Genomic DNA, 27067 nt, shown 5'->3' on the forward strand with positions numbered 1-27067 from the left:
CTTGGTGTATTTAAGGAATATAAAGCTTAATTTGTTTGTTTTTTTATATGTAAGTGCTTTTAAATATATTTTAAGTATTTGAATTAAAATTTAATTAGATTATTTAACGACAAAAAACGCTAAAAATATTTAAGATCTGGTGCACAAAAAAAAAAATTTCCGTAATGGAGTTTGAAAAAATAGTTTTGAATGGTTAAAAGTCTCTAAACTTATTATTAAAACATTATTGTCTGAAGCTGAGGTCAATTTTCAGTTAAATCACCTACCACTAATGGTACCCAACTGAAATTAAGATTCTTACCTTTTAGATTTTTCTAAAGTTTGAATTTTTTGGGTTCTTTTTCAAATGTAAATTTAATCTTTCATTATCCAATCTAAGAACGTTCATCTACTATTTAATTGTTCATTTTCCTTGTTAATCAGTATAACAATTTCTGACATATCAACTTAATTTTATTGAGAAGTGTATCAGTTAAATTTTTCTACCCTTTATTAAACTTTAACTAAATATTCTTTAATTTTTTAGTGTTTGACAACTATCCAAAACGCTAGGAGTATTTATAGTGTTGGCTTTTCTGCCTTTTTACTTTATTAAAGTAGAATAAAAAAGATAAAGATGTGATCAATAGTTAAAAATAGCACAACAGTCTTGGTAACACTTTAGCAGGTAATAATTGTAATATTAATATCTACTATTTTATTCTTGGCTACTAATGCTAAAGTTTTTTTTGCAAAGTTGTAAACTATGTATGTTTATCAAATAGTTAAACGCAAAGCTATGTTGAAATTGTCAGCGAAAAAGTAATTCAGGTACAATAAAAATATTAGGAGATTTAAAGAGCACATTTGGTACATAAAGCTCAATATATTTTTTTTCGAGCAAAAAAAAATTACTCAGCTTTCATAAATTTCTTTTCACAGCTTTTTTACAGAACAGAGCTGGACGATATACGGTCTGCGGGTAGAATCCGGTCTGCAACTAAATGTTTATGATAATAGTTTGTATTTAACAAAAAAGCATTGATTGAACGATAGTTAAGAAGTATGATAGAATTCAAAAAAAAAGCACACTGGTCCTAATTTATTGAGGAACGGGTCTAAATTGCACAATGCCAAATTTGCACGAGCGAACAAAATTGCACGAAGACGATTGTGCATTAAGGTTCAATTTTGCACGAGAGTAAAAAAATACAGAAACTAAAAAAAAAATTACTGACCGAAGATAAGGGCTAGGGATAACAGTGATAGTAAAAAAATAAGTAACTTACCGACCAAGGGTTAGGGTAACAGTGATGGTAAAAAAACAATAAAAAAATTAACCCGTGCAAAATTGTCTGCTCGTGGAAAATTTTTACTATTCTGCCCGAGGTAAAAATTGTCTTCGTGCAATTTTGTACGCTTGCAATTTAGACAGCTACCCAATTTATTGGTTTAGTCATTAAAATTTGTAGCATAGAAAATTTAAAAACTCTACTTCAGTATATTGTTATAAAATATAATAAAGTACGTCTTTGCTCTTATGTTATTTAAAAGAAGTAATACTCTATGTACTAAGCAACTTTAAAAAAATAATCATCTTCAATAAAACAACAGACAAAAATGTTTTTTCAGTAAACAAGATAACACTTTTATTTATTAACTTTAAAAAATTATTGTTAGTATGAGTTTTAAATTTTTTGATAAAAAACTGACTAAAAGAAAACGTTGACCCTAAAACCACTAAAGACTTTTTTAATGTAGGCTTTTTAATTTGCCTAATTCATACTAAAGGCTTTTTTTAAATTACTCAAACCTACTTATTTGATCCAATGGATCATAAGTGAAGACTAAAAATTAAATCATAAAATTTAAAACTATCAAAAGATTTACTTTATTAAAAGCTACATATACCAAATTTTTACGAACGTTTTAAGCAATTATTGAACATAACATTATTTTGCAAGCTTATAAAAAAACCATAGATGGTGAGTTTTTAGCAATGGTAATCGAATAAAGCAAAACAAAAATATTTATACATCTTTAAAAACGAACGATGTGTATATAGCTTTCTTGACAAAATCAATAAAAAGTACTTAAGGAATTTAATAATTGAATAAAAAATATGTTCAAATTACTTTAATAAATGCTATAACAAAGCAGTAAATACTATCTAAAATTATAAAGCGTTTTATGAGAAGCAGAGAATACTCCTATTACTAAAAAAAGAAGTATATGCTAACCCACTTAAAAAACCTAGAGATTTTTGGTATGCTAACTTCAAAAAAAATTTAACTTTGTTTTATTAGGTGAATTAAAAATTTTGAAAAATAAACTTTTACAACTCCTGAAATTAAGAGAACTTATTTTAAAGATTAAGCAATGCTATATTTTAATAACTAACCTCTTTTTTAAAATACCTATTTCATCGAAAGTTTTACAACAGCGTTATGTTTCCAATATTAGTAGAGTTATAAATCATTATTTTAATAAAAAAATTAGTGAAAAATCATTACTTTGCATCTTATTTTACTTTTTATTAGTTTTTCAATAACTCATTATTTTATATTTCCTTATAGTAAAGGTTAGAATAACGAACTATTATCTTTTATCAGCTAAGTTTTTTTAAGTTTCTTAATAAGATGGTATAAAAGGCCATAACTAATCGTTTAGCTAACTCTTTTTATCGGTAAAATCTGTCAACGTTTTTTGTAGATTGAAGTTGTACAATAATTGTTTACGTCTGTTATTAAGTTGTTTTCAAAAGTATAATTTGTTTGATTTAAATTTGATTTTTACCCTAATCTTTTTAACTGGAACTGCTTAACTAAATATTTAGTTATATATCATTGAATTTGTTTTTATAGTATTGAGACAATTTAATTACAAATTTTAATTAGTACTTCCTTTTTAGTTTGTTTTGTATGAAAAATTTCGTTTCTCATGATAGCTTCAACAGGTAATTTTTTTTTTCATATCATCAACAAAAGCTGGAATTTAATTTATATTCAAATAATTTTTTAATTTAATCAATTGGATTATTTATTACGATTTTGCATTCTGTTTTAAGGGCATTTTTAACTTGTCTAAAGTTAAAACAATTTTAGGTACCGGGAGATTTTAAAAAATTGTTTAATTTCTAAAGTGTATCATTAAAAGCTACTACACAAAATAACTACTATTAAACAAAAAATTGTGCAACCCACCAAAAAGTATAGACACACTTTTGGTTTATTAGTGCTTTTATAATAATTTTCTAATAACACTATGGAACTTACATACATTTAAATGTTTAGACTTTAATTTGTGACCAAAGGAAAGAATGTTTTTCTGTAGTTTATTTTCTATCTTATTAATTTAAAAAACAACTTGTTAACTTTAGTTGCTATATTTATTTACAACATATCAATGTTTAAAAAACACATATCTAAACTAAAATTCTTTACACACATTTTGAATCTAAAATTTTTATATTGAGACTTTTTTTGCTTTAAAAATAAATTTGAAGAAAATTTATAATGATATATATAGAAATAATATTTTTAAAACGTTTAAACGTTTAAAAAGTATAAAAGTTTTTTTTTTAATAGAAATTTTTATAGATAATTTGAAATATTTTTTTATAAAAATTTAAAAAGAAAACTTATATTGAAATTATACAGACTTAGTTGTTAAATTTTCTTATAAACTTGATTAGTTGTAGTAAATTAAAGTAGAAAATAGTTTTTAAAGTAAAGTTGTGCTTTTACAGATCCTAAACCAAAAAAAAGGTTCTAGTTCTAAAAGCAGGTTGGTTTTAAATCCTTTAGCTTTCGTTTGTATAAGCTGTTCATTTTATTTCTCCTTATTTTTAATATGTTTTATGCTCTTTTCTGATCCACTAAATTTCAAATTTTTACTTTTATATTTGTTTTAGATCTTTAATAATAAATAAAGTTTAAACTTTGACTAACTGATATCAATTTATGTTGTTTATTGAACAAAATTAGTTTAAAAAATTTTTGGTCCTAGAACCTGGCGTACGAAGGAACCTTTCAGTTATCTAGTAATAGACCATTTAAATACAGTTTAATGTCCCCGTCCAGGACAAGTTAATTTAAAATTAAGTAAAATACAAATTTAAAAAAGAACTTAATTTAAAAAGTATTTAAACAACTTATATAGAACAAAACAAATCTAAGAAAGTAATGAAATTCTTATCTATAAAGGTAAACTAGAGTATACCTCTTAAGAGTTTTAAAGTTATTCTCATTGTTAGAACTTTAATACGGTATACATTCATGCATGCTAACGGAAGCATCACTACATCTGACTTTTCTTGTGCTAGAGGTGAGCTTAATAGATTTGAAAAGGTTCTAATCGAATAAGAAAGAAACCAAAGTAAAACAAACAAGTAACCGAAATTAAAAAGAGAGCTTTTATATAATACATCAATTTACTCTTGTTTCTAAATTTAGTTTATGCTGCTTGCTTATTAGCAGCCTTATTTAATTACTTCTTTAGAAATTTTTATTTTCATACAATTTTACATGTTATAAAACATTTCAGAAATAATTAAATACAATTAGAAAATCCGTAAATATTTTTTTTTTAATGATTTCAAGTTGTAAATGGTTTTATAATAAAACAAAAACCCTTCGAACAATAGAATTTAAAAATAGTCTTTTGTTTTATACTTAAGGGGAATTTTAAGCTAAAATCGTGGCTCGGATTGTATTTCACTATAACTGTAATTATAAATGTGCTTCAACTTTGCTCAGATAGCATTTTTTTCAATCTTTAAAAAGTTCCAAACTTTAGATCCAATTATTTCCTTATTTTTAAATTTAAACAAGATTTTTTATTTATTCTAGAGAACGCTCATTTTTAATTACAGTTATAGTGAAATACAAGCAGAAATTAACGAGCGTTTACTTAGCTTGATTAGCATTAAAATTATTTTTTTTAGATGTTCAAACCCCAACTTGATGGATTTTTTTTTAATTAAAGGCAAAAAAGCGTTCTCTACAACAAAAAAACACGTAATAGCTTTAAAGATAAGAAAAATAATTGGATCTTAAGTTTGAATATTTTTTTTAATTAAAAAAATGCTAATAAAGCTAAGTTAACGCTCGTTAATTATAACTGCATTTCATTATAAACTAATTGAATTTTATAATCTAGACCTCAAGTAAGATGAGTTACTTTAAATTTTAATATACTTGAAAATTTTTCCTGATTTATTTATTTGTTAATTAGAAAGCCTTCAAAACTGATGAATGGACTCAAATTTCAATGGTTAAACAAATAGGTGAAAGAAAATAAAATGTGAACCCTCACAACTAAGGTCAATGGGTCGGTGTGGAGAAAGACTTTTTGGTCATTGAGCTGCACACTATTTGCTGTTAAGGGCATAGGGGGGTAAATACCTTTTTTTTTTGAAATTTGATTTAATTTTGTATAGTTTTTACTAAGCTACAAAATGCTTTTTAAAGATTTAAAAAAGACTAAATAATTTTCAAGATAAAGCTGGTCAAGGTCGAAGGCAACAATAGACATTCCTTATGGTAGGCGCAAACTAAAACAGCAAAAATAAACTATTTTACTAAAAATCTATCTTCTCCTGCGTTTTTTGAGATAACTACCTCAAACTTTCAATTTATTTGAGTAAGTTATACCAAAAAATGTAGGAGGTAGATTTTTAGTGATTTTCTAGTTATTTTCCGTTTTAGATGCGTATCATTTAAGCCAGTGGTTGTCAAGGTGTACACTGGTGCACACTAGTGTGCACAAAATTTATGTTGGGGTGCACAAAACTTTAAGGGTACACAAAACTCATTTAAGGGTGCACAAAACTTTAAGGGTACACAAAACTCATTTAAGGGTGCACAAAATTTTTAGACTACAAAAAAAAAAAACAATTTTTATTATTATATTTATCTAGTTTAAGCTACATAAAAATATTAAATAAGATATTTTAAGAGTACTGCACTGCTAATTTTGTAGTAGTTGTGGAGATGTGTCAATTAATAAGTATGTAAGACAAAGCCATATAAATAACATATCATTGTGCAAACAAGGTAAACCAAATAGAAAGATTCATTAAAAACAGGATCAAATGATAAATTCTAGTTTTAGTTGTTGAAAGGTTTGCATGTAAATATAAACTGAGTTATTACTTTAAAGGAGAAATGCATTAGTAAAAGTGTTTACGTAGTGACACCACTTATTAAAAATATATCTTGGGGTGCTCCGATTTCATTTTTTGTATTTTGGTTTACACAGATTTTGATTAGCTTGACGACCATTGATTTAAGCTACCAACATAAACAAAACTTGATCAACTTTAGCTCAACCCACATGAATTATACTTTATTATTTTCATTTTTTTACAATGATCTTCTAAGATCAAACAATAACACAAACACTTCTTATAAAGTATAAGTCATGTAGGTTGATCTAAAGTTTATCAATTTTGTTTTTTTGGTAGCCTAAATGATACACATCCCTTTTAGTTTGCGCCTCCCACAAGGATCCTAACGTTGCCTCCGACCTTGACAGGCTATATCTTAAAAAATATTTTGAATTTTTTAAATATGTAAAAAGCATCTTGTAGCTTAGTAAAAACTATATAAAATAAAATCAAATTTCAAAAAAAGGTGTTAACCCCCCTATGCCTTTAACTAATATTCTAAGCTAACTTTAATTAAGACATTTACAAAAAAAAAAATTGAAAAATAATTATAGATATATTAATGAAATATCTAACTTAAAAAATAGTATGTCTCTTTTTTAACCCATTTCTACCAAAATTTACCATATAAACAATAGTCTACCATAGTCTCCACACCGTCTCCTCCCCTAGATTTGGATTTTTATGATCATTTAAGCTCACATTTTCTTTTTGCCTTTTCTTCAAGAGTAGCAACACAAAAAAAAAAAAGCAACACACAGTTTAAAAATGAATAAGAGGTGAGAATTGGTAATGTGACTTTAAATAAAATATTTAATATAAACATAATACTGTAAAAGCACTATGTATTTTAAAAAAGAGTTTATAAATTTTTTAGTATACAGGCTTGTAGGTAGGTGAAAATTTAACTATTAATTATTTGTTAAGTTTTTCTTTAATATGTAAACAATTCAGTTTTATTCTTTAAAATCTAGCATAAGTAATTGTTAGAAATTATATAAAATAAATAAAAGAAAATTACGCCTACTATTGAACAGCTAAACTTAACAAATTAAATGAAAAAAAACTTAAAAAATACTCTGAAAAGTAAAATAATGTAATAGGTATATAAGTGAGTTTAATAAGCTTAACATAAATATAAAACTAAAAATTAATAAAATAAATAAAATTAAATAAACAAAAAAAAAGATAACACATTTATTCAATAAAAAATATTAAAATATAGAAAAAGAAACAATAAAAATATATCTACTTAAAAAACTATCAAATCAATCAATAACCATTTATTAATTGGAATTAGTTAAGAACTATAACAGAAAATTCTGAAGTTTAACTGTACTTACTATAGCAGAAGACTTTCAAGGTCAAGGCAAGAGAACAATGTGTAATGTGTGGTCTTATGATAAGGGTTCTTATGACTGAGACAGGGTTTGTGTCCTTCATGCTAAATCAGGCCAAATCATTTAACATAATGTGTTTGCAAGCATGTTAAAAATAATTTAGCAAACTTACAATCAGTTTTAGCTGCTATATTTCAGTTTTTAAATTTAGCTATTTCATTCTAGCTATTATTTAGAATTAACTATTTTAATCATATTTTATACCCTTTCTACCTGTTTTGAAATAGAAAAACTAAAGTCAGAGGTTAATTTATAGTTTCAAACTTATTGTTCCTAAATTTTATTATGTTTTCAGTTTTAGGAAAAAATTACTCCTAGTTTTAGCTTGTTGAAATGTTTCAGTAGTTAGAAAAACGTAAAATTTCAGTTAAGTTAAGAATAGTTTTGATTTTTTTTTAATTACCTTAGAATTTTTTTAATGTTTTTAAAATAATTATAAAAATTACTTGAGATTTTATTTCCTTATGCTATTATTACTTAATTGTTAAGAATTTAAGCTCATTAACAGTTACTTTTTCAATTATGGCTCTTATTATTGTTTCCCAACATATAGTGATAAAAACTGATACATGTATTATTGATGGCCTTTATAGAGAGTAGTCATTTTAATTCAAAACCTTGAAGTATCTGAAAAAACTAAAAAGCCTAAAGTTTTGAACAACTTTTGTATGTAAAAGTAAGAAATCTAGATTAGATACGAAATAACTTATCATGTACAAAAAATTTAGACATCAGAATTTTATTCAGATTTTATTTAATAGTAAAACTCGTTTGAAGTTACAATTAAGTGTCTTTTTAGTAGTTATAGAATGTATTTTTTATGGTAAGTTGGATAAATAATTTGTACATGAAAATACCTGGAAGAAAATTAGAAAATCTAAGTGAAATCTATAAAAAAACCAGTGGCTAACCTGTGAGTATAAATTGGTTTAGTTTTTAATGTTTTGGTATTTTTTAGTTAATTTGTATAAACTTATTAAGTTTAGTTTTTAATTAAAATTTTATCTATTTAGTAATTAGAGTAACATTAAATTACTTTATATAAATAATATAAATTTAGATATTTTATTATAAGTTTTTAATATATACCTTAATTTTTTATCCTATAGGTTAACTATAATGTTTATGAATTAAAATATTCCCTTAAAATAAATTGACAATCTTTTTAAAATTTGCTTTTTAAATGCTCTGCGAAAAGAAATTCATATCATTTCCATTCACTTTAATAAAGAATTTGACATGTTTTTATTATGCATATAAAGTTTTAAAGGCTATTTTACAACTTTTTACAACTAGCTTGAACTATTTTATGAACAATAAAATTTATATGAAAGTTTAACTTTTGAAATATAAAAATTCTGATGTAGTGATAAAAATATGAGTAAAAAAAGATTGATTCTTATTTTAATTATACTTACTTAAGTTTGATGTAGATATTGTAAAAAGACTTTTATTCTTTTTTTTTTAAGACTATCATTTTAAAAACTACTTTTATTCAGATACTTTACTTTAAAATAATAACTAATATACTGCTATATTAAAAAACTGTTTAAATTTTTAACTCAAAATTTTACATTTGTAGTGTAACTTAAGTTACTCACTTATTATTATTTGTTGTCCTTAAAAGTCTAGATATAATACTTTTGATAAAAGTCTTTCAGTATCCTTAAAAAAAGCAATTAAAGAAAGCAATACTTTATGTAACTTACTCAGATTTTTTAAGTACAGATAATCATTACATAATCAAAAATAAGTTTTTAAGTGAGGTTTAAGCTTTTAGTAAAATCTATCCATTTATAATTCTTTCAATTTGTACAGAAGTGTATTATATAGAACTAAAAATGGCACAAGAAGTTTGTGAAGAAGTAGAAAAAATTGCAATTGAAGAGCCTATGACTGAAGATGTTGTAGATCCATGGTCTGTTAAGGCATCAAGCAATAAGGGAATCGATTATGAAAAACTTATTGGTGAGCAAAATTGTATTTATAAAACATACATTAATTTTTGTTAAAGTAAGAAATAACAAACACAGTAGCAATACAAAAAAAAAAAAGAGTCTAAATGTGAAATAGACTTTTCAAAAGAACTGTTGGTTATGAAATTAAATGAAAAACTAAAATAAAACATAAAAGAAGTTCTAATGATTAAATTAAAAACAAAATATTTGTTAAAAATCATCATAGTTTTTTATTTTGTACTATAAATTAATTTTCTACTGATTAACCAATCGTAAAAAGTCTTTATTTACTTATTCAGACAATCATTTACTTATAGGCTAATAAACCTGGAATTTTTCACACTTCTAATATATTAAGTAGTAAAATTTCGATTTGAATGCTAAAATCTGTCATATACAGATAAAAATTTTTGTAGTCATCAATTTTTTTTTTCAATAAAAAGCATATATAAAGTAGCTTTAGAGTATCTTTTCAATGTTTTTATACTGTTTAACACAGTTTCTTACCTTAAACTTAACTTGAAACTAAAAGTAAACCCAAAAATTTGTACTTTTAAAAACCTGGAGAAAATTTGCCTAAACATTTGACAATCCTGATATGAACAAAATAAGTAAACTTATGAAAATAATGAAATGGTTAAGCACTCTTTCTTAAATCATTTACTACTAATATTGACTATGGAAACCAAAGTCTACTATGAGCACCACACAATTTTATTCTTAGTTGTTGCGTTTTATACAAAGATAACCAGTTATAATGCAAAAATTGCTAAATAAAAAGTAAGCGGAAGTAAAACTTTGAAACCCAAAATAGGTTTTTTGAATAAACTCACTTTAATAAAAGCAAGATCAATGTTTTAATAAATCTATACCAATTTAAAATTAGTAATTAATTATATGTAAATTCTATGTTAATTTCAAAGGTACAAGGAAACACAAGAAAAAATATAAACCTTTTCGGGTTGAATATAAATATGCATATATCAATCAGTGTATTATTTAAATACATATGTTAAATACATACTCAAATCTTCTAATATATTACAACAGATGTGTTTTGTTTTTTAGGGTTTTGCTTTAAAATTCATTTGTAAACTCAAGTTGCTTTGAACATGTTTGCATCAGGCATAATGTAGGTAATTAAAGACCAACATTTTAGGTACGAACTGACGGTTAGGTACACTTTTGCGCTGTGTTTAAAACGCTTATCTAGGTGGAAGGTTGCTGTACTTAGTCCTCAAATCAAATAAACACTATTTAACTTGTACTGTTTTTACTGTTATAACTTTTTATTTTTTGCTTCATGTTTTTGTTACAAAACATATGAAGAATATAATGACTAAACTAAAAGTAAAGTTTTATATTCAAGTTTTTTTTAATAATAATGAAATGAAAAGTATGTTTGAAAAATAATTCATATTTTGCAGTGAAGTTTGGATCGGAAAGAATCAGTGAAGAAGTTTTACAAAAATTTAAAGAAGTTCTTGATAAAAAAAATATGGAAATGCACACCTTTCTTCGAAGAAAAATATTTTTCTCTCATAGGTTGTTTAAAATTATCTAATAAACAAAAATAGTTATGAGAACAACATTTTAAAAGAAGGTCTAAATAGTGATTCAAAAATGTCTTAAGATTTATGTCCTATAATATATATTAAATGCACAAATATTAAAAAAATATTAAATTACTGAAAAGCTCTATTGTTGCTTTAATAGTTTTTCTATGTCTTACATGAACATTAATCTAATTTAATTTTACAGTTAAAAATATTAATTAACTTGTTGTGAATTACAAAAATTTAAGTTTTTTAAGCTTAAACCAGAAATTTATACAAAAATAGCATTTACTTTCTTGAAGCTGTTTAAAACTTATATAATGTAATTAGAAGTTTATGGTACAATATTTTTGAAGATGACTTTAGGGAAGCTAAACTTAAAAAAAACTTAAAGTCTATAAAGCTTCATTAGATTAATAAAATTCTTCGAACACTGCTTATTTAAAAAATAAAAAATTAGAAAATTTGTATATTAGGTAAGACTTTTTTTTAAAGTTTGTATTTAACTTAGATAACATTTGCTTTCGTTAAAAAACATTTGATTTAGTTTTTGAGAGATATAAAGAGTACAATAGTGGTGAATTCAATAGAATTATTGTGGAAGGACCAAGTTTAAAACAAAAAATTTCTTGAATAAACTTTAATAAACAGAAAATTCTGTTGGTCATAAAATCATTAATTTTAATTTTTCAAATTTTCAATTTTTTTTTCAAATTTATTAAACATTTTTTTAAAATTCTAAATTATAAACAAACTATTTTTAGATGTTCTTCTACATAAAATAAAAGTATTTTTTTGTTCTAATTTAAATTTTTTTTCTAGATTTAAAACTACATTTATTCAAAAAAGCACATGTTTTAACTGACTCACTTAAGGTATTGGCTATACAGTTAATTTTTATAAACTATAAGTTAAATCCATTTAAAAATCCTCACACTAATTTGTAAAATAGCTGTACTTATTTTATATAATAACTTGTGTTTTCTCTGGTTATTATTGCAAAAGCAAATAATTTGAAGGTTTGTTTAACATGATAAATATTTAATATAATCCCATGTAGTTATTTTAATTTAAAAACAGAGAGCTTGATCAAATTGTGACCAACTACATAGCTGGCAAGCCTTTTTACTTGTACACTGGCCGTGGTCCTTCATCTACTGCCATGCATCTTGGTCACATGGTTCCTTTCATGTTCACTAAGTTAGTTGTATGATACTTAATACTTAATCATTTTTATATATTGAAAATTTTGAAGATGAAAATTAAAGATAATCTTTAGTTAAAACAAAAATTAAAAAAATAGTTACAAAAGTTTCTTGATTAGACTAACAGTTTTTTCATGAATTACTCAAATTATACAATGTTTGTAAGAACCGTTAATAATTGCCTCAAATTTTTTATTTTCTGTTTATAAGTTTTTTATAATTTTTTTAGATTTTGTTTTCATGATTGTACAATATTCTTCGTTAACATAATTATTAGCTTTCTAAACCTCTACTTTTCGTATTTATTTTTTACTTGTTTAAGCTGTTTTAGTTTGTAAGAACTTTTATTTCTAACCTAATATAAACTGGTAGTAAAATTTAAGTATGTATTACTTTTCTCACAAGTCTATTAAAGTTGTTTAACAGTTCTTTTCTTGTTTTATTATTTAGTTTAAATCTATAAATATGCTAAAAGCAAAATAGTTAATAAAGTGGTATTTTTTTTAATATGAATTAGTTATTTTAATCATCAATTCTTCCATAAATTCATCTAAATCATTTAAAAGGGTAACATTAGGTCAAATTAGTACAAGTACATGTATTTTTTAATTTATCTAAATTTTAATTTATACTTGCAAATGGCTAATGACTGCAGTAAAATAGTTTTGATGAACAATAAATTAAACCAGGTGTTATACATAGTTGGATAGAACTGAATTTCTTGTTATCAAAAAAATAATAAAAACTGCAGAAGTACTTTCATATATAATATAAACAAGTATTTCAGGTATTTTTGTGTAAATGTTTTGAAGTAAAATTTTAAACTATTTTTGGTAATTTTTCACAGAAAATTAGCAAAGTTGGCTTTATATAAACATAAAAAAAATCTTGAATATTTGAATCAGAAAAAAGAACACAAATCAGAACTAGTTTTGAAAATAAAAAAAACCTAGTTTATTCAAAAATGTTAGCTCTTAGTTTTTTTCTAGTCACCAAAAAAGTTAATCATCGCTTGCCAGCTCAATTTGCGACTCGAGTTTCTACAAAGTATTAAGTTGTTACATTTATTGTATTATTAAAAAGTATAAATTTACCAGGTGGCTCCAGGAAGTTTTTGAGGTGCCATTGGTCATTCAAATGACAGACGATGAAAAGTTCTACTTCAAAGACGGCAAAGAACTCGATGATTACACTTCATTAGCATATGAGAACGCCAAAGACATTATCGCTTGCGGATTCGACCCTGAAAAAACATTTATTTTCACGGATGTGGAGTATATTTCTGGTGGACACGGGTTAGTAGATGTTTTGTTTAACGAAAATAATTTTAAACAGTTTCATAGTTCTACAAAAATTAAAAAAGTTGGTCTTTTACTACACGTATTTATGAGTATATTTTTCTGTAGTCAAAATTTTTCTACACAACTTGTTGATTTAAACATAAGTTGATAAAATAAGAAAAGTTTAGCAAAAATTATTCAAAGTTTTGTTTCCAGAAAAGAATTTTTCAAAAATATAATCAAGTTCAGAAAAGCTGTCACCTTAAATCAAGTAAAAGGCTGCTTCGGGTTCGAAGGTGATAGCAATATTGGTTAGTTAAAAATTGAGTAATTTCCGAAATAAAAATCTTTTTTAATCGTTGAAAATTTAAATTTTGAGCAAGCCGTTTAAGGATATAAAAGTTTATTTGTGTATCTATAGTATCTCTTTACAGTTTGTGTTGAAACTTAGTTAGAAATTATCTTTTTATTCTAGGTAAAGTCAGCTTTCCACCAATACAGGCTTGCCCTTCATTTTCTTCCAGTTTTCCACACATTTTCAACGGGTGTCACGACGTTCAGTGCCTAATTCCATGCGCTATCGATCAGGTAAAATGTTTTACATTAGCTCATAATAGAGTATTGTATTTTTAGTAAATTATAATTAACTAATTGAAAAGTAATTTTAGAAAGCTCAATAAAATCATTATTTAACTAAACAAGTATACAAGTTTTAAGAATAATTTAACTTAATGTGTAGATTGTTGACTAAAAGCTTATTTTATTATAACTGAGACAAATAGCATATTAAGTCTCAACATAGTTTTTAAATTATATACAATTTTGATTTTTGTCTGTTCGTTTTCTTATAACCCATTGGTAATAAATATTTTTAGTTAAGTTAATTGAAACTTTTCTTAAATTTTTATTTTGATAATTTTCTAGTCTCTTTTTTTGGGAATATAAATTACTAACTATACTAATAGTAGAAAAAAATCCTAGTTTTATTTAGTACTAAATGTAAGTAACATGTCTTTTTCGTACATAAGTTTTTAACTTTTGTATTTCTTACTATAATAAGCCTTTAAAGCTTTGTGCTAGGGTTTACTTAAATGTAATAGCAACATATATTTAGAAAAAGTCTGCATGTTGAAACAATTTATCCATAGTGCTTTACAAAGTCTCATCAGTTGATAAATTAAAATAATATAAACTTTTTTTTCGAAGGTAATGCATAAATAAAAATTTGTTATAAAGACATTAATACTAGGAAATATGTATTTAGTGTTGTGACAATAAAGTTGATTTTTATTGATATAGATTGGTAAGAATTAATTTAAATCAAAATTAAATTAATTTTTAGTGCGTAAAAGTAATAATAATTAAATTTATAGTATCATACTAGTTTCCTAAAGAAAAAAAACAAACTCTTAGTTAAAATACGAAATATTTTAACTGTTTATACAGTACTCACATAAAATGCGATTTACAAAAAATATTCTAGAAGGGTCTTATTTGACATGAAATATATACTTAAATTACTTAAGTGTTACAAAATTACAAAAAAAAATTGAATATTTAGTTAAACTACGAAATTCTCTAAAACAATTAGTAAAAAACTGAAGTACTAAAATTACAATTTAAAAGAATGTGTTTATAAACATATTAAAGGATCCATACTTCCGTTTGACGAGGGACTACGCTCCAAGGTTGGGATTCAGAAAACCTTCGTTGATTCATTCCGTGTTTTTCCCGGCGTTGCAAGGAGCCGTCACCAAGATGAGTGCTTCGGATGAAAACAGCGGAATTTTTCTCACTGACACTCCCAAACAAATAAAAACGAAGGTTTTTCTTTTAATAACACCTTGATTTATTAACTTCTTTGGTACTAAAGTTAAATGTATATATACATTTTTAAGATGGTATTTACGAAAATTCTCAAGAAATGTGTTTGAGTTCCTAACATCCGTTTAAATAATTTTTTCGCAGATAAACAAGTACGCATTCAGTGGAGGCCAAGACACAATTGAATTGCACCGAGAACTTGGAGGAAATGTCGAAGTTGATGTGTGCATTAAATACCTTAACTTCTTCTTAGATGATGACGAAAGATATGAAAATATTAAAGAGGTTAGCTGTTTCGAATAATAATAGATCATTGCATAAAATTTTCTAGTTTATATAACTTTAAATAATTTTTGAAACTTGCTTATTTTTTCAATTCTTGTATTTTTTATAGGAATATGCGAAAGGAGATCTGTTGTCTGGAGAGCTTAAAAAGATTCTCATCGAAATACTTCAACAATTTGTAGCGAATCACCAAGAGGCAAGGAAAAAAGTAAGTACAAAAAATACATTTAATAAAAGTTGAGCATACTTTAGCAACTTGAAACAATAATATGTAATAAGTTAATTTTGATGTTAAACTCAATACTTTTAAACATTAACATAGTCTAGGGATAAATAAACGATGATTTGTTTGAAGCTGACAAAAAGTATTTACGATTAGTAAAGTTTAATGTTACTTTTATGTATTATAAACAAAATATTTTATGTTGTATTGTTTATTTGTTTTTTGATACAATACTATTATTTGTAAACTAGCTATCTAATGAAAAAAAAAGTTCAGTGAATAGCTAAAGATTTTTGACATAAGCTGCTTAATTCTAAGAATTGTATTAAATTTTCTAAGATTTGTAGATGCACATGTTCTGTTTTTCTCATCTTTTATTTGCTGTTTTGCATTTTTCAACATCTTGTATTTGTGAATTTTTCAGATTGCACAAAAACTGCCGTTATTTAAACTGAAATATGCTCCTATTCTGCTTTTGTCCCGTTTTATGTTGTAGTATATGTTTTCATCTATTATAGTTATGTTGCATCTCTTTTGTTCTTTGTTGAAAAAGGCACTGAAATCACAAATCAACATTCAAAATGCCTTACTGTTGATCCTGTAAAAAATTTTCTCATGTTTTTGACTTTGACAGTACTGTAGTCTTATGGATAAAGTTTGACTGTAGGCAATGGCTGTTTAACGTGAATATATTTTTTGACAGTTGCATCAAATTTAAAAAGTTTTGTTTTTGTTTTAAATGTTATCAAAACGTAGTTTTATTGCGTTTGTGATATTGATAATGCAGCTGTAGCACAGCTTTTTAACAGTTTTTATTAATTTTTAAAATATAGCTAGTTTTCAAACTAACTGTATCAATTTCTAAAATATTTTATAAATAGAATAAACACATTATATACTGGTACAGTAAATAAGTGTTCGAATTATATACCTATAAGTCATATTACTTGACTTGTAAGTTTTACTATTGTATACTTATAAGCCCCAATGAATAATATTTTTGTAAAAGTTAAAACCATAAGCATCTAATCTGAATACAGTGCTTTTTATTGTAAATTTATGATAATTATAATACTTGTTGGAACGGCATCTTCATAGATCTAAATTACTTATAGTTAAGCTAATTCATTGCAATTTTTTTTTGTTAAATATTCTTAACTTAAAACAATACAGATTGACGATGAGACGATCAAGAAGTTTTTCAGCTGCGATCGATTCACATGTGCCGACAGTTACATTCCTAGAAAAAAGCCTGTCAAAGGCAAAAAGAAATCGGGAAAGAGTAAAAAGAATAGTGCAATTACAGCTTAATACAAACTGCTAGGAAAATTTTTATTATAGACACATAATGCTATGATAAAATGTAGCTATGTTGATTATTATTTTTACCAGTTTGGTTTTGCACATAGTTCTATTCGGTTGATTTAGGTGAAATATTAGAAAAATAATTGAGTTTTATTTATTGAAAGCAATTGTGTTGAGTAGATATTTTAAAAATAAATCAAAAAAAGCATATTACTAATGCTGTAAAATTACATTTCAAGTTTAACATTTTATGAGAGATTAAGTATTCTTTACTATACATACTTATTCAAACATAATTCAAAAAATCAAATTTTAAGTTAATGGTGTTATTAACAATTTGACGGAATTTAGTTGCATCTAAACCTATTTGTAAGTTATAACTTAAGTACTAGTTTTCAAAAAAACCTATTTTCTTAATAATTTTTGAAGTATAAGAAGCAGTTAAAAATTAAAAAAAAATACAAGTCTTTGTTATAATTCGTATCAAATAAAAAAAAGTTGCTTGACAACCGACAAGATAATTAATGGATTACTAGCAAGTTAAAACTATTTGTCTATTTGGCTACATTAAGTATTTAGGCGGGTAGCAAAAGCATCTAGTTTGATAAAAAACTTAAATAAAAAGCCAAAACATGTGCATAATTTTTATTTATGTTGTTACAGCATTGTAAAATCAACTGCTGTAAAACAACATTTAATTTTAACAAGCTTTTAACAACCGCGTAAAAGATAGTTATTTCTAAACATTAAATTTACGAATTTAACATGTGAAAGTTTGAATATAACAATAAAATTATATAAAACAACAAAGCATATGACAGTATAAGTTTACAAGTTTCAAACTTAAGTTTACAAAATTTAAAGACTTTTCAATGTTTTGTATTTTTGTTATACTTTCGTTATAACTTAAGTTGTTATGATTTATACTTCTTAAGTTAAAGTTTAATATTATTATAAGGTTATAAAGTTTGAAAAGTACTAAGTTTGGCAAATTAAAACTAATTGAAAACTTAATTAAACGTGTGTTTGCTTCATTTATATAAAAATTAGAATATTACTTTTTTCAGTTAACTAAAAAATATTGATGAATAGTACACAAAATCGTTTAAATTTTTTTTACAAAGATTTTATATTGATCATGGAAAAGAATTTAGCTTATCAGGGTAACAAACTAAAAACCTAATGACTTGAAAGTCAAGGGATTTCAGGTTGATCAGGAAGATATTTTTTATAAAAGAGCAAATTACTAAATAAAGTGTAAATAGTTTGCACCGGGTTATCATTTTTTTAGGAGCATCCTGATAATTACGTTATACCTCTATTTCCTTACTGAGCATGTTTATTGGTTTCTAAAGACGGTGGTTGGGCTGAGATTGTAGAAATTACGAGGGCCCGTACGCGTCAGGCTAAATAAGTTTTTTTTTGAAAAAAAGTGATAAATATCAGTTTTTGTCCGTTTAAAAAATTTGAGTAGATTATTAAGTTGTGGTTTTCTTTCTGGACAAGATTTTGCCTCTTAAAGGCAAAAGTTCAATACAGATGCTTGAAAATTTATGAATTTCTTAAATAATTTTAAGATTTTTTTTTGTAAGTAGATTTCTAAGATGAAAAACTATCTTTAAACAAATATTTAGTTTTTATATACAAAAAATCTTTTGTATTCATAATACTAGTGTTTAAAAATATCTGAACTTTTAAAATAAAGTTGTGAATATTCTTTATTTTGTTCTCAGTAGATTATATTAAGATGGGAATTTATTTCTAAACTATTATTTAATTATTAAAAAGCAAAATTTCAGTATGTGTCAGTACAAATGCGAAACATTTTTCAACTTCTTTAAAAAACTTTAGTATCTGTTTTGTGAGTAGATTCTTAAGACTGTAAACTGTTTCTAAATAAATATTTAGTTTTTGTTGACAAAATATTAGTGTTTGTCATATTAAAACTTAAAGTTTATTAAACTTTTTAAAGAAGTTTATAAATAATTTAAAATTTGCCTTCAGTGGATAATATCAAGATGTATTTTTTTTCTAAATTATATGTTAGTTGTAAAAGGCAAAATGTAAGTATTTGTTAGTACAAATGCTTAAAACTTTTGAATTTCTAAAAAAAAAGGTCAGAATAGTTCTAGTTTCGTTTTGAATAGATTATTAAGTTGTGTTATTATTTCTAAAAAACAGTTTTGTTTTTTTGAGCAAAAAGTCAGTATTTGTATTCATCATAGAGTCAAAGTACCAGTGTTGCTGTCGTTAATTGAGAAAATAAAGAACAAATGAGCTAAAACTCTAAATATGTCTGAAGTAGTTCCACAACAATTAAAGTTCCGAAAGCTGAAACTTTTATGGTATTTCTCACTAGCCACATCTTAAGAATAATTTAGAATTAGAAAAGAGATAGAAAGTTCTACTACTAATAAGCTACACAACTACAAGTTATCTACTAGGGTATGTCGTTTCACCTGGCTATAAGACCAGTTTGGCGCAGACAAACAACTTTTAGGGCAGGATTTCCAAACTCGTTTTCATAAAGTCGTCTTTAAATGTTTAGACGCTTAGTCTTTACAGTTCAATACCCTAAAAGTTAAGATTTTTTATTTAATACATATTGTCAAATTTTAGTAAAATTTCATTAAGTTTTATTGGTATTTTAATATATAAATAAACCTTTAGCTTATATTTTTATTAAGAAAATTTTAAATGATTTCGTTTTAAAAGTTAGAAAAGATAAAAAAAACTATGAGAGTGACTAAGTTCAATTTCAAAAAAAAAAAAAATGATAGAGTTAAGTATGCTCTATATTCTATTCCAACTATTAAAGTTATAAAAGTGTCGTTATAATAAAGTATCAAAAATAAATGCAACTATTTTACTTAATTTTCTAACTTTGTTTTAGGGGATAGTACAGTGTCCAAAAGTTTACTATAAACTCTAAAACCGACTAATATACAAAAACAGAAACTAAATACTCCTTTGACTGCGAACAAAACTCATTTTCACATTATAACCTAGGAAAAAACTTATTTTGTTATAATTTATTTGATACTATGGTTCCTTATACTTTTTTTTAAAGAAGTAAAAAAATTCTCTTAACAAGAAAAAAAAACTATTTGATAAACTACATGAAATTTGGCTTATGTTTTAAATTTTCATATTTAAAGTTTTGTTGTTGATGCTACTAACTTATACCTAGATTAAAAGTCTTTACCAACATTTTGCTACATGACAAAATTTGTTTCTTTTAAAAAAATTAAGTTCTCTAAAGATAACTTCGGATGTTTTGTACATTTATATAATTATAGATAAAGTTTATAATGACTAAATCTTTCATCAAAAGTTTTCAAACACTGTTTAAAGTAATTCAAATATAATTAGTTCTAATGAAAGTTATTAAAAGATTCTTATGGCTATCAATTATTTTTAAGAATAGTTGGAATACACAAGTTTAACATAAGGTTTAATCATACTAATTTAATCATCAGACCACAAGCCTTCGGTAGACTAAGACCAGTTTCGTCCTGATAAGGACTCATCAGTCAGTCACAACCGAAAAACTTGCAGTCGTCGAATATGGTGGATTTGATATAATCATCTGCTTTATTATCTTTAATATAAGCGTCCCTGCGCATTTTAATCGAATAATAGCATCGCTTTTAGTCTTTACAAAATTAAGTCATAATATAATAAATCTATTAAATATTTCGGACCTGAAAAAAAGTTTAGCAGCACAGTTAACATGTTATAATAAGTTTTTGAACATAAGCCTTGATTTCAGTCAAAAATTGATTTTTTTTAAACAATTTGGGAAACATTTTCCAAGACACGAACTGTTTTTGATAAGTTAGCTTTTAATATTTCTAAATGTTTTATCTTACTAAGATTTCTATCTACTGTAATACACATGTACCTATAATTATAGAAGTATACAAGTTTAACGATGGACATGACAAGGAAAGCACTAAATTTATAAAAAAAGTAGGATTTTTTTTTCTACTTTTTTACATGTCCTGGACAAAACGTTAAATGGTATTCTGTCGTGGACAAGACGTTAAAAGGTATTCTTGGTGTGCGACTCGATGACCGAAAGGTTCTTTGTGCATCAGGGCTATGGATAAAAGAGTTTAAGCGTCATTTGTGTCTTTCAATAAGCAATGATACTAAAATAGTTTTTATGATTCAATCTAAATCGGATGAAATTAAAGATTATAAATTTTATCTAAATATAATTAATACATGTACAATTACTTTATGAAAAAACAAAGTAACCATATATAAACTAAAACAGACTGTATTTTACCTAGAACAATTAGATATTAGTAATTATTCGGTGTTAAAATTATAAAAATTATTTCAAAATAAGTTACGCATATTATTTAAGGTACACATTTTTTTCATAGGTTCAAGATGCGTACCTTATTGATGATCACTTATTTTAGCAACGGAAATATTTTATACTTTACACCAGGGGCGTGTCTAGACTTTTTCCAAAGGGGGTTCACAATTTTTTTTGTTCTTAATTTGCCACTTAAGTACGCATTTTTTAGGTATGCACTGCAAGTTTAGTACGCAAAATTTAGCCGTAAAACTCTATGTTTAAAATGCTTTTTTTCGCTTAGAAAAAAAAATAGAAGTAGTAATAGAAAAACATTATATTTATTTATTCATTATACTGTATTTAATTTTGATAAATTAAAACTAAAAGAACCAGAAAAAAGTTATGAAATTACAAATTGTATATCAAAATTCAAATCTGTTATTTAAAACAAAAATATTACAGACATAACTAACTTACGCTATAGAAAATAAACTTTTTTATAAGGAAACAATATTATAAAATAATTAAAACTAGAATACATTTAACAAAAGAGAATTTCAATTTTGAATTAAATGTTAGTACAGATTGAGTTCTTAAATATTTTTCTTTTAGATTTTAAAATATTTACATTTATATATCTATTTATAATAAAAATATTTTTTTCAAGTAATTTAATCTATAATAATTGAAATTTCATTAAAAAGAGTGTTTAAACTTATACAATTAAATTAAAATATATATTTAAAAAATTTATTCTAAATATTAAGTTAATCTTTTATAGAGTAAGTAAGTTATGTCTGTAATATTTTTGTTTTAAATAACAGATTTGAATTTTGGTATACAATTTGTAAGTTCATAACATTTAAATAAAATTTAAAGAGAATTTCAATTTTGATTTAAATGTTACTATAGAGGGAGTTCTTACAAATTTTTTTTTTTAAACTTTATATTCTTTACATTCAAATATCTATTTATAATGTTTTTTTTTTTCAAGTAATTTAATCTATAAACATTGAAAATTCACTAAAAAATTTTTAGACTTATACAATTAAAATAAAATATCTTTAAATTTTATTTAAATGTTTGCCTGACGGTGCCTGATGGTTCAAAAATCTCTTTGAGTTGAAAATTTCAAAAAATCAAAAATCAACTTTGTGGCCAAAAGATATACAAAAATAAAACAACTTTAATAAAAATATTAAAATACCATCAAATGATGAAAGAATAAATTGCTTAGTGGTGTAGTTGTCAAAAGATAATTTTGAAACTCTCTGAATTGAATTTTTCAAGGTTTAAACCAAGTTGGTTTACACATAAACAAAAAATAAAAATGTTTAAGTAAAACACAACATTATTATATAACAACATAACATAAAAGCTTCACCGGACATTATTATATACAATAAACTAAGTAAAATAAAGTTTAAGCGATTATAATGGACATTTTTTTAATAAAATTGTACTTACTAGTTCAAAAACAATACAACATCAAAAGCTATTCACACTAATTAAGAATTTATAATGGGAACTAAGAGGATCTTAGTAAAAAGTTTCCTAGAAAGAAAATGCTACTTTAAAAATTTTACCTATTATGACGTCACAATAACATTTTTATTTAAACTCTATGTCAGCTGGGCAAAAACAGGCATTTTTTGTTACGGAAACTTTTTAATCTTTCAGTGTTATAAATTCAACATTCATTATTCAAAGTTTATCAAATAACCAAAACAAAGTCAATAAACAACGTTTTTGGTGATATTCTAAGCACTTTTTTTTCAGGGGGTCACAGGATACAGGAAACCAGTCAAAACACGCCCCTGGTTTACACATCTTAAGACATTATTGATAAAAAAACTATAAAAAATTAAAAAAAGTCTTTTAAAATTTTATAAATTCAAAAGTATTCAAATGTATATACCCTCCTCTATTTTATAGTTTTGAAAACTATATTGCCAGCAGTTGATTCTAACAGCTAGTTTTTAAAAAATCATTTTACTGTATTTTATTATTAATGTTAGTTTATCATATACAGTAGGAGTAGATATTTACAGTACACTAGCCAATACCAGTCCGCTCAGCAAACATTTTTTAATGTGCAAACAATAAAAAAAAACTTGTTGTAAACAAATTAAGATTAAGGAAACAAATGTTTTGTGTTATGCTATCAACTTGATTTCCTACACACAGTAGTTCTCATTAAAACTCCATTACTTCTTTACTTAAGTTTTTTTCAGTTTGTAATAAAATATTTTTAAAATTAAGCTAACAACGGAGACTCTTTTTGGTAGACCTTAAGCGTTGAATAGAAAATTTTTTGACCTCTGAATATAACTTTTCATAGATTTGTTGATTACTAGTAATAAATATAGCGTTAAAGTACTATTTTCTTGCAAACTAAGACAACGACAAAAAATGTTTTTAGCTTTTAATGTAAAAAACAGGTTATATTTAAACAAACGATGTTAGATTTTGCTTAAGCTAATGTAAGACCAGGGGTCGACAAACTGCGGCCTTCAAAGCCAAAATCCGCGGCCCGCGAGGTAATTTCTAATTAAAAGCATACTTTGATTAATAAATTAATTTAAAAAAAACTTAAAAGTAAAAGTTTTGCAAAATAAAAAACTTGCAAATAGGCTTTTAGTTTAATTAATACTCTATAAAGGTCCTACTTTACTGCTTATTTTGTTATACTTTTGGTTTAAAATAGCATTTTTTTAGTGATTTCTATAATTATTTTTAAATATCTGCGGCCTTCAATATTTATTTTCGAGAAAACTGGCCCACGAGTTACAAAAGGCTACCGACTCCTGTGTAAGACTTTTAAACAGATAAACATTTTGAGTTTAAGTTTTAAATATTTATTAATAAGCTTATTTAGCCTAGTTTATAAGTAAAATTTAATTAAAATAAAAAGATTAGTTTTTTGTTTGTTAAATTTCGTAAAATAATATCCTGAACCAGAATTCCTGACCTTAAGAAAGAGAGACCAAATGTTTCTAAAAAATTTAAAATCTCTTCTTACTACTAACTTTAAGCTTGGTTGTTAAAATTTTGTTATTCTAAAATTAGTTGTTTAATAAAAGTTAAAAAAAAATTGAATAAAAAGGTTGAAAAAACTTAAAATCTTTTACAACTTACCATTTTTTTGTATCGTTTATATAAGTAGAAAAATTCTAAAATAAATTCATACGAGCTTTAGAAATACACTGAAATGTATCTATGACAAAAGCAGTGAAACGTTCTACATTTAGTTTTTCATCTTATTTTGTGCTATTTATTAACAACGTTTTTGGAAACTACACAAATGTTGTTGATAGTGGAATGTCAAAATAAATAAACTTAAACAAGAAAATTTGCAATCTGTTAATTGCAAAATAAAAAATTAAACGATGTAAGTTGTTATATTTTAAATTAAAAAAAAACAAAAAAGTTTTACTTGCAAAAATATTGATTTCGCGATAACCAATTGAAGTTTAACCGGAGTGACACGGTCAAATAATAAAAAAATCTTCCAAAAGTCAATTTAAAACTAATTTATTAAAAGCATAGTTAATTTATCTGTGTATTTTTTGTTTAACCTAGAGTTTTTAACATTTACTTTTGAAAAAATAAAGGTTCGCAAACTTCGGTCTGCTGCTTAAGTTTGATTTGTCAATAAAAATATACGGCCAAGAATTATTTTTTACCTAAAATATTTTGAATAAACATAATTTAGTTAAGTTTACTTTTTCTCCTGAAAAGTTACATATTTGAAGTTAGCTTAATATAAACTAGAGACATTTGATGAGAAACCTACTTTGAACCTAGACAAAATGCGTATCTTAAAGTTTTGGACAAATTTGACCTTTTCACACAAAGTAGAGCTAATATATACTTATTTTTAAGATGAATACGACTTGTTCTCGTTTGTTTTAGAGATAAAAGAACTTATTAAAAGTAATTGTGTTATATTTTATTGCTTACAAATATATAATTTATAAAAAAAATCATAGAAGTTTTCTTAAGGAAGTACAACTATTTTGAAAAATTATATTTTCAAAATGCTATATTCCGAAAATAAAATCAAATTTTGTTTTATAAACAGATTTTAATTATGCTTTCTTGTTAAAAACGATAACAAACTAAAACTAAGAGTTGCAAAAATTTTTAAACAATTTAAACCTATGTATTGTATTTTATCAGTAAACATGTCTTACAGGACTAAATTTAAACTTCATAACACAGTTACTGTTTAAGTAAAACATTAGATTTCAAAATGAAATTATTTTGTTTATGAACTAGAACTATTTTTGTATTTTGCGACGTGATTTAGTAAATAGGTTATTAAACAACAAGCTAAACCATTTACTACTTTACACTTAGTTTTTAAGAGTATGCGTATATGTCACTAAAATGATTTTTTGCTTTGGTTTTCAAAGTATACAAAACAACTTTTTATTAATTTGATTTAGAATAAAAAAATAAGTTTTTATGTTTTTATAATTTTCAATAACACACTTTAAAAATTTACATTTTTGATAAAGCTTAACTGTCTTAAAAATATATGACTTATTTCAAGTAAAAACTTTGAAGTCAAGTTTTTAAATAACGATGTTTAAGTTTTAATTAGTAACTACTTTTTATGAGCTATTATAACTTAATTATACAACTTGTTTTTTTTACAGCTTTCTATTAAAAGTTTTATAGTATCAATAAAACTTTACTTTGCTTTATATTTAATACTAAAATCTTATTAAGCAGATTTTAAGAACTTAGTTTTATTTTAGAAAGAAAATGCTGTTTTCTGATAAAGGTATCTAATGATTGTTTTTAAAAATTGCTTTAAATGCTCAAATTTTAAGTAACTTATAACATAATTATTTTACACAAATAAACAATGTTCTATGTGAAAAACGAAATTGAGTTACAAATAAAACTTTTTTATTTTGGTTTTCTTTATAAACTTTTGTTGTGAAATTTAATATTTTACACTAAAATTTTAAATATTTGAAAATGTTTTTAGCTATTTTCTAAATAAAGATGGTCTAAAACATTGGTGTTTATGCTTAACACAAATTTTGATACGTGGTTGACACTTGAAAAAAATGTTCTGGTTTGAAGTAAATCTTAATTAAAATAGCTCACTGACATGTAAAGTTTCAAAATTGATGTAATTTATTTTTGCGAAGTTTTAATAAAAAAATTAAAATTATTATGTATGAAACACACAAACTGAAAAATATTTCTAGCAATTTGTTTTTAACGTTCAAAAAAAAAAACTTATAATTTATTTAAAGCAGCAGGTTTTTGACTTTACAATTAAAAAACTCTAAACTTTATATAAAAATAGCTTATTTTTAGAAATAACTCGGTACTAAAGTTAAGTTATTCTAATAATGGCAACTTGTTTTATCGATACAACTCTTTTTCAAGATAAATGTTTAAAGAAACAATTTCTCATCGATTTTTACAAAACGTACGTATACAAATATTTTTAAAAGGCCTTTTAAAAGTATTTATACTTATACAATACAGCTTTAATTGCTACTGTTTTATCTGTGTTATTAAACTAATGACTTTTTTTTAATGAGT

The 27067-nt window shown here is 24.5% G+C and overlaps 1 protein-coding gene across 1 annotated transcript; it reads left to right on the plus strand.

Moving 5' to 3' along the window:
• The first annotated feature begins 8359 nt into the window (after positions 1–8359).
• Positions 8360–17685, plus strand: LOC145842611 (uncharacterized). Its single transcript, XM_082950081.1, has 11 exons — positions 8360–8461; positions 9367–9516; positions 10934–11051; positions 12143–12262; positions 13365–13562; positions 13764–13858; positions 14023–14135; positions 15198–15371; positions 15516–15656; positions 15766–15864; positions 17053–17685. Exons 2-11 carry the CDS (start codon positions 9390–9392, stop codon positions 17188–17190), a joined length of 1323 nt encoding a protein of 440 aa, XP_082806207.1. The 5' UTR covers positions 8360–8461; positions 9367–9389; the 3' UTR covers positions 17191–17685.
• Positions 17686–27067: the final 9382 nt, after the last annotated feature.

This window comes from Thalia democratica, chromosome 8 (assembly GCF_965202585.1).
Source record: "Thalia democratica chromosome 8, ktThaDemo2.hap1.1, whole genome shotgun sequence".
Classification (NCBI taxonomy): domain Eukaryota; kingdom Metazoa; phylum Chordata; class Thaliacea; order Salpida; family Salpidae; genus Thalia; species Thalia democratica.

Bases quoted from the DNA above. Each gene is read 5' to 3' on its own strand.
- LOC145842611 (XM_082950081.1), top strand. From the start codon at position 9,390: ATGGCACAAGAAGTTTGTGAAGAAGTAGAAAAAATTGCAATTGAAGAG. The intron at 9,517-10,933 runs GTGAGCAAAATT...CATATTTTGCAG, and splicing joins CGATTATGAAAAACTTATTG to TGAAGTTTGGATCGGAAAGA. The intron at 15,865-17,052 runs GTAAGTACAAAA...AAAACAATACAG, and splicing joins ACCAAGAGGCAAGGAAAAAA to ATTGACGATGAGACGATCAA.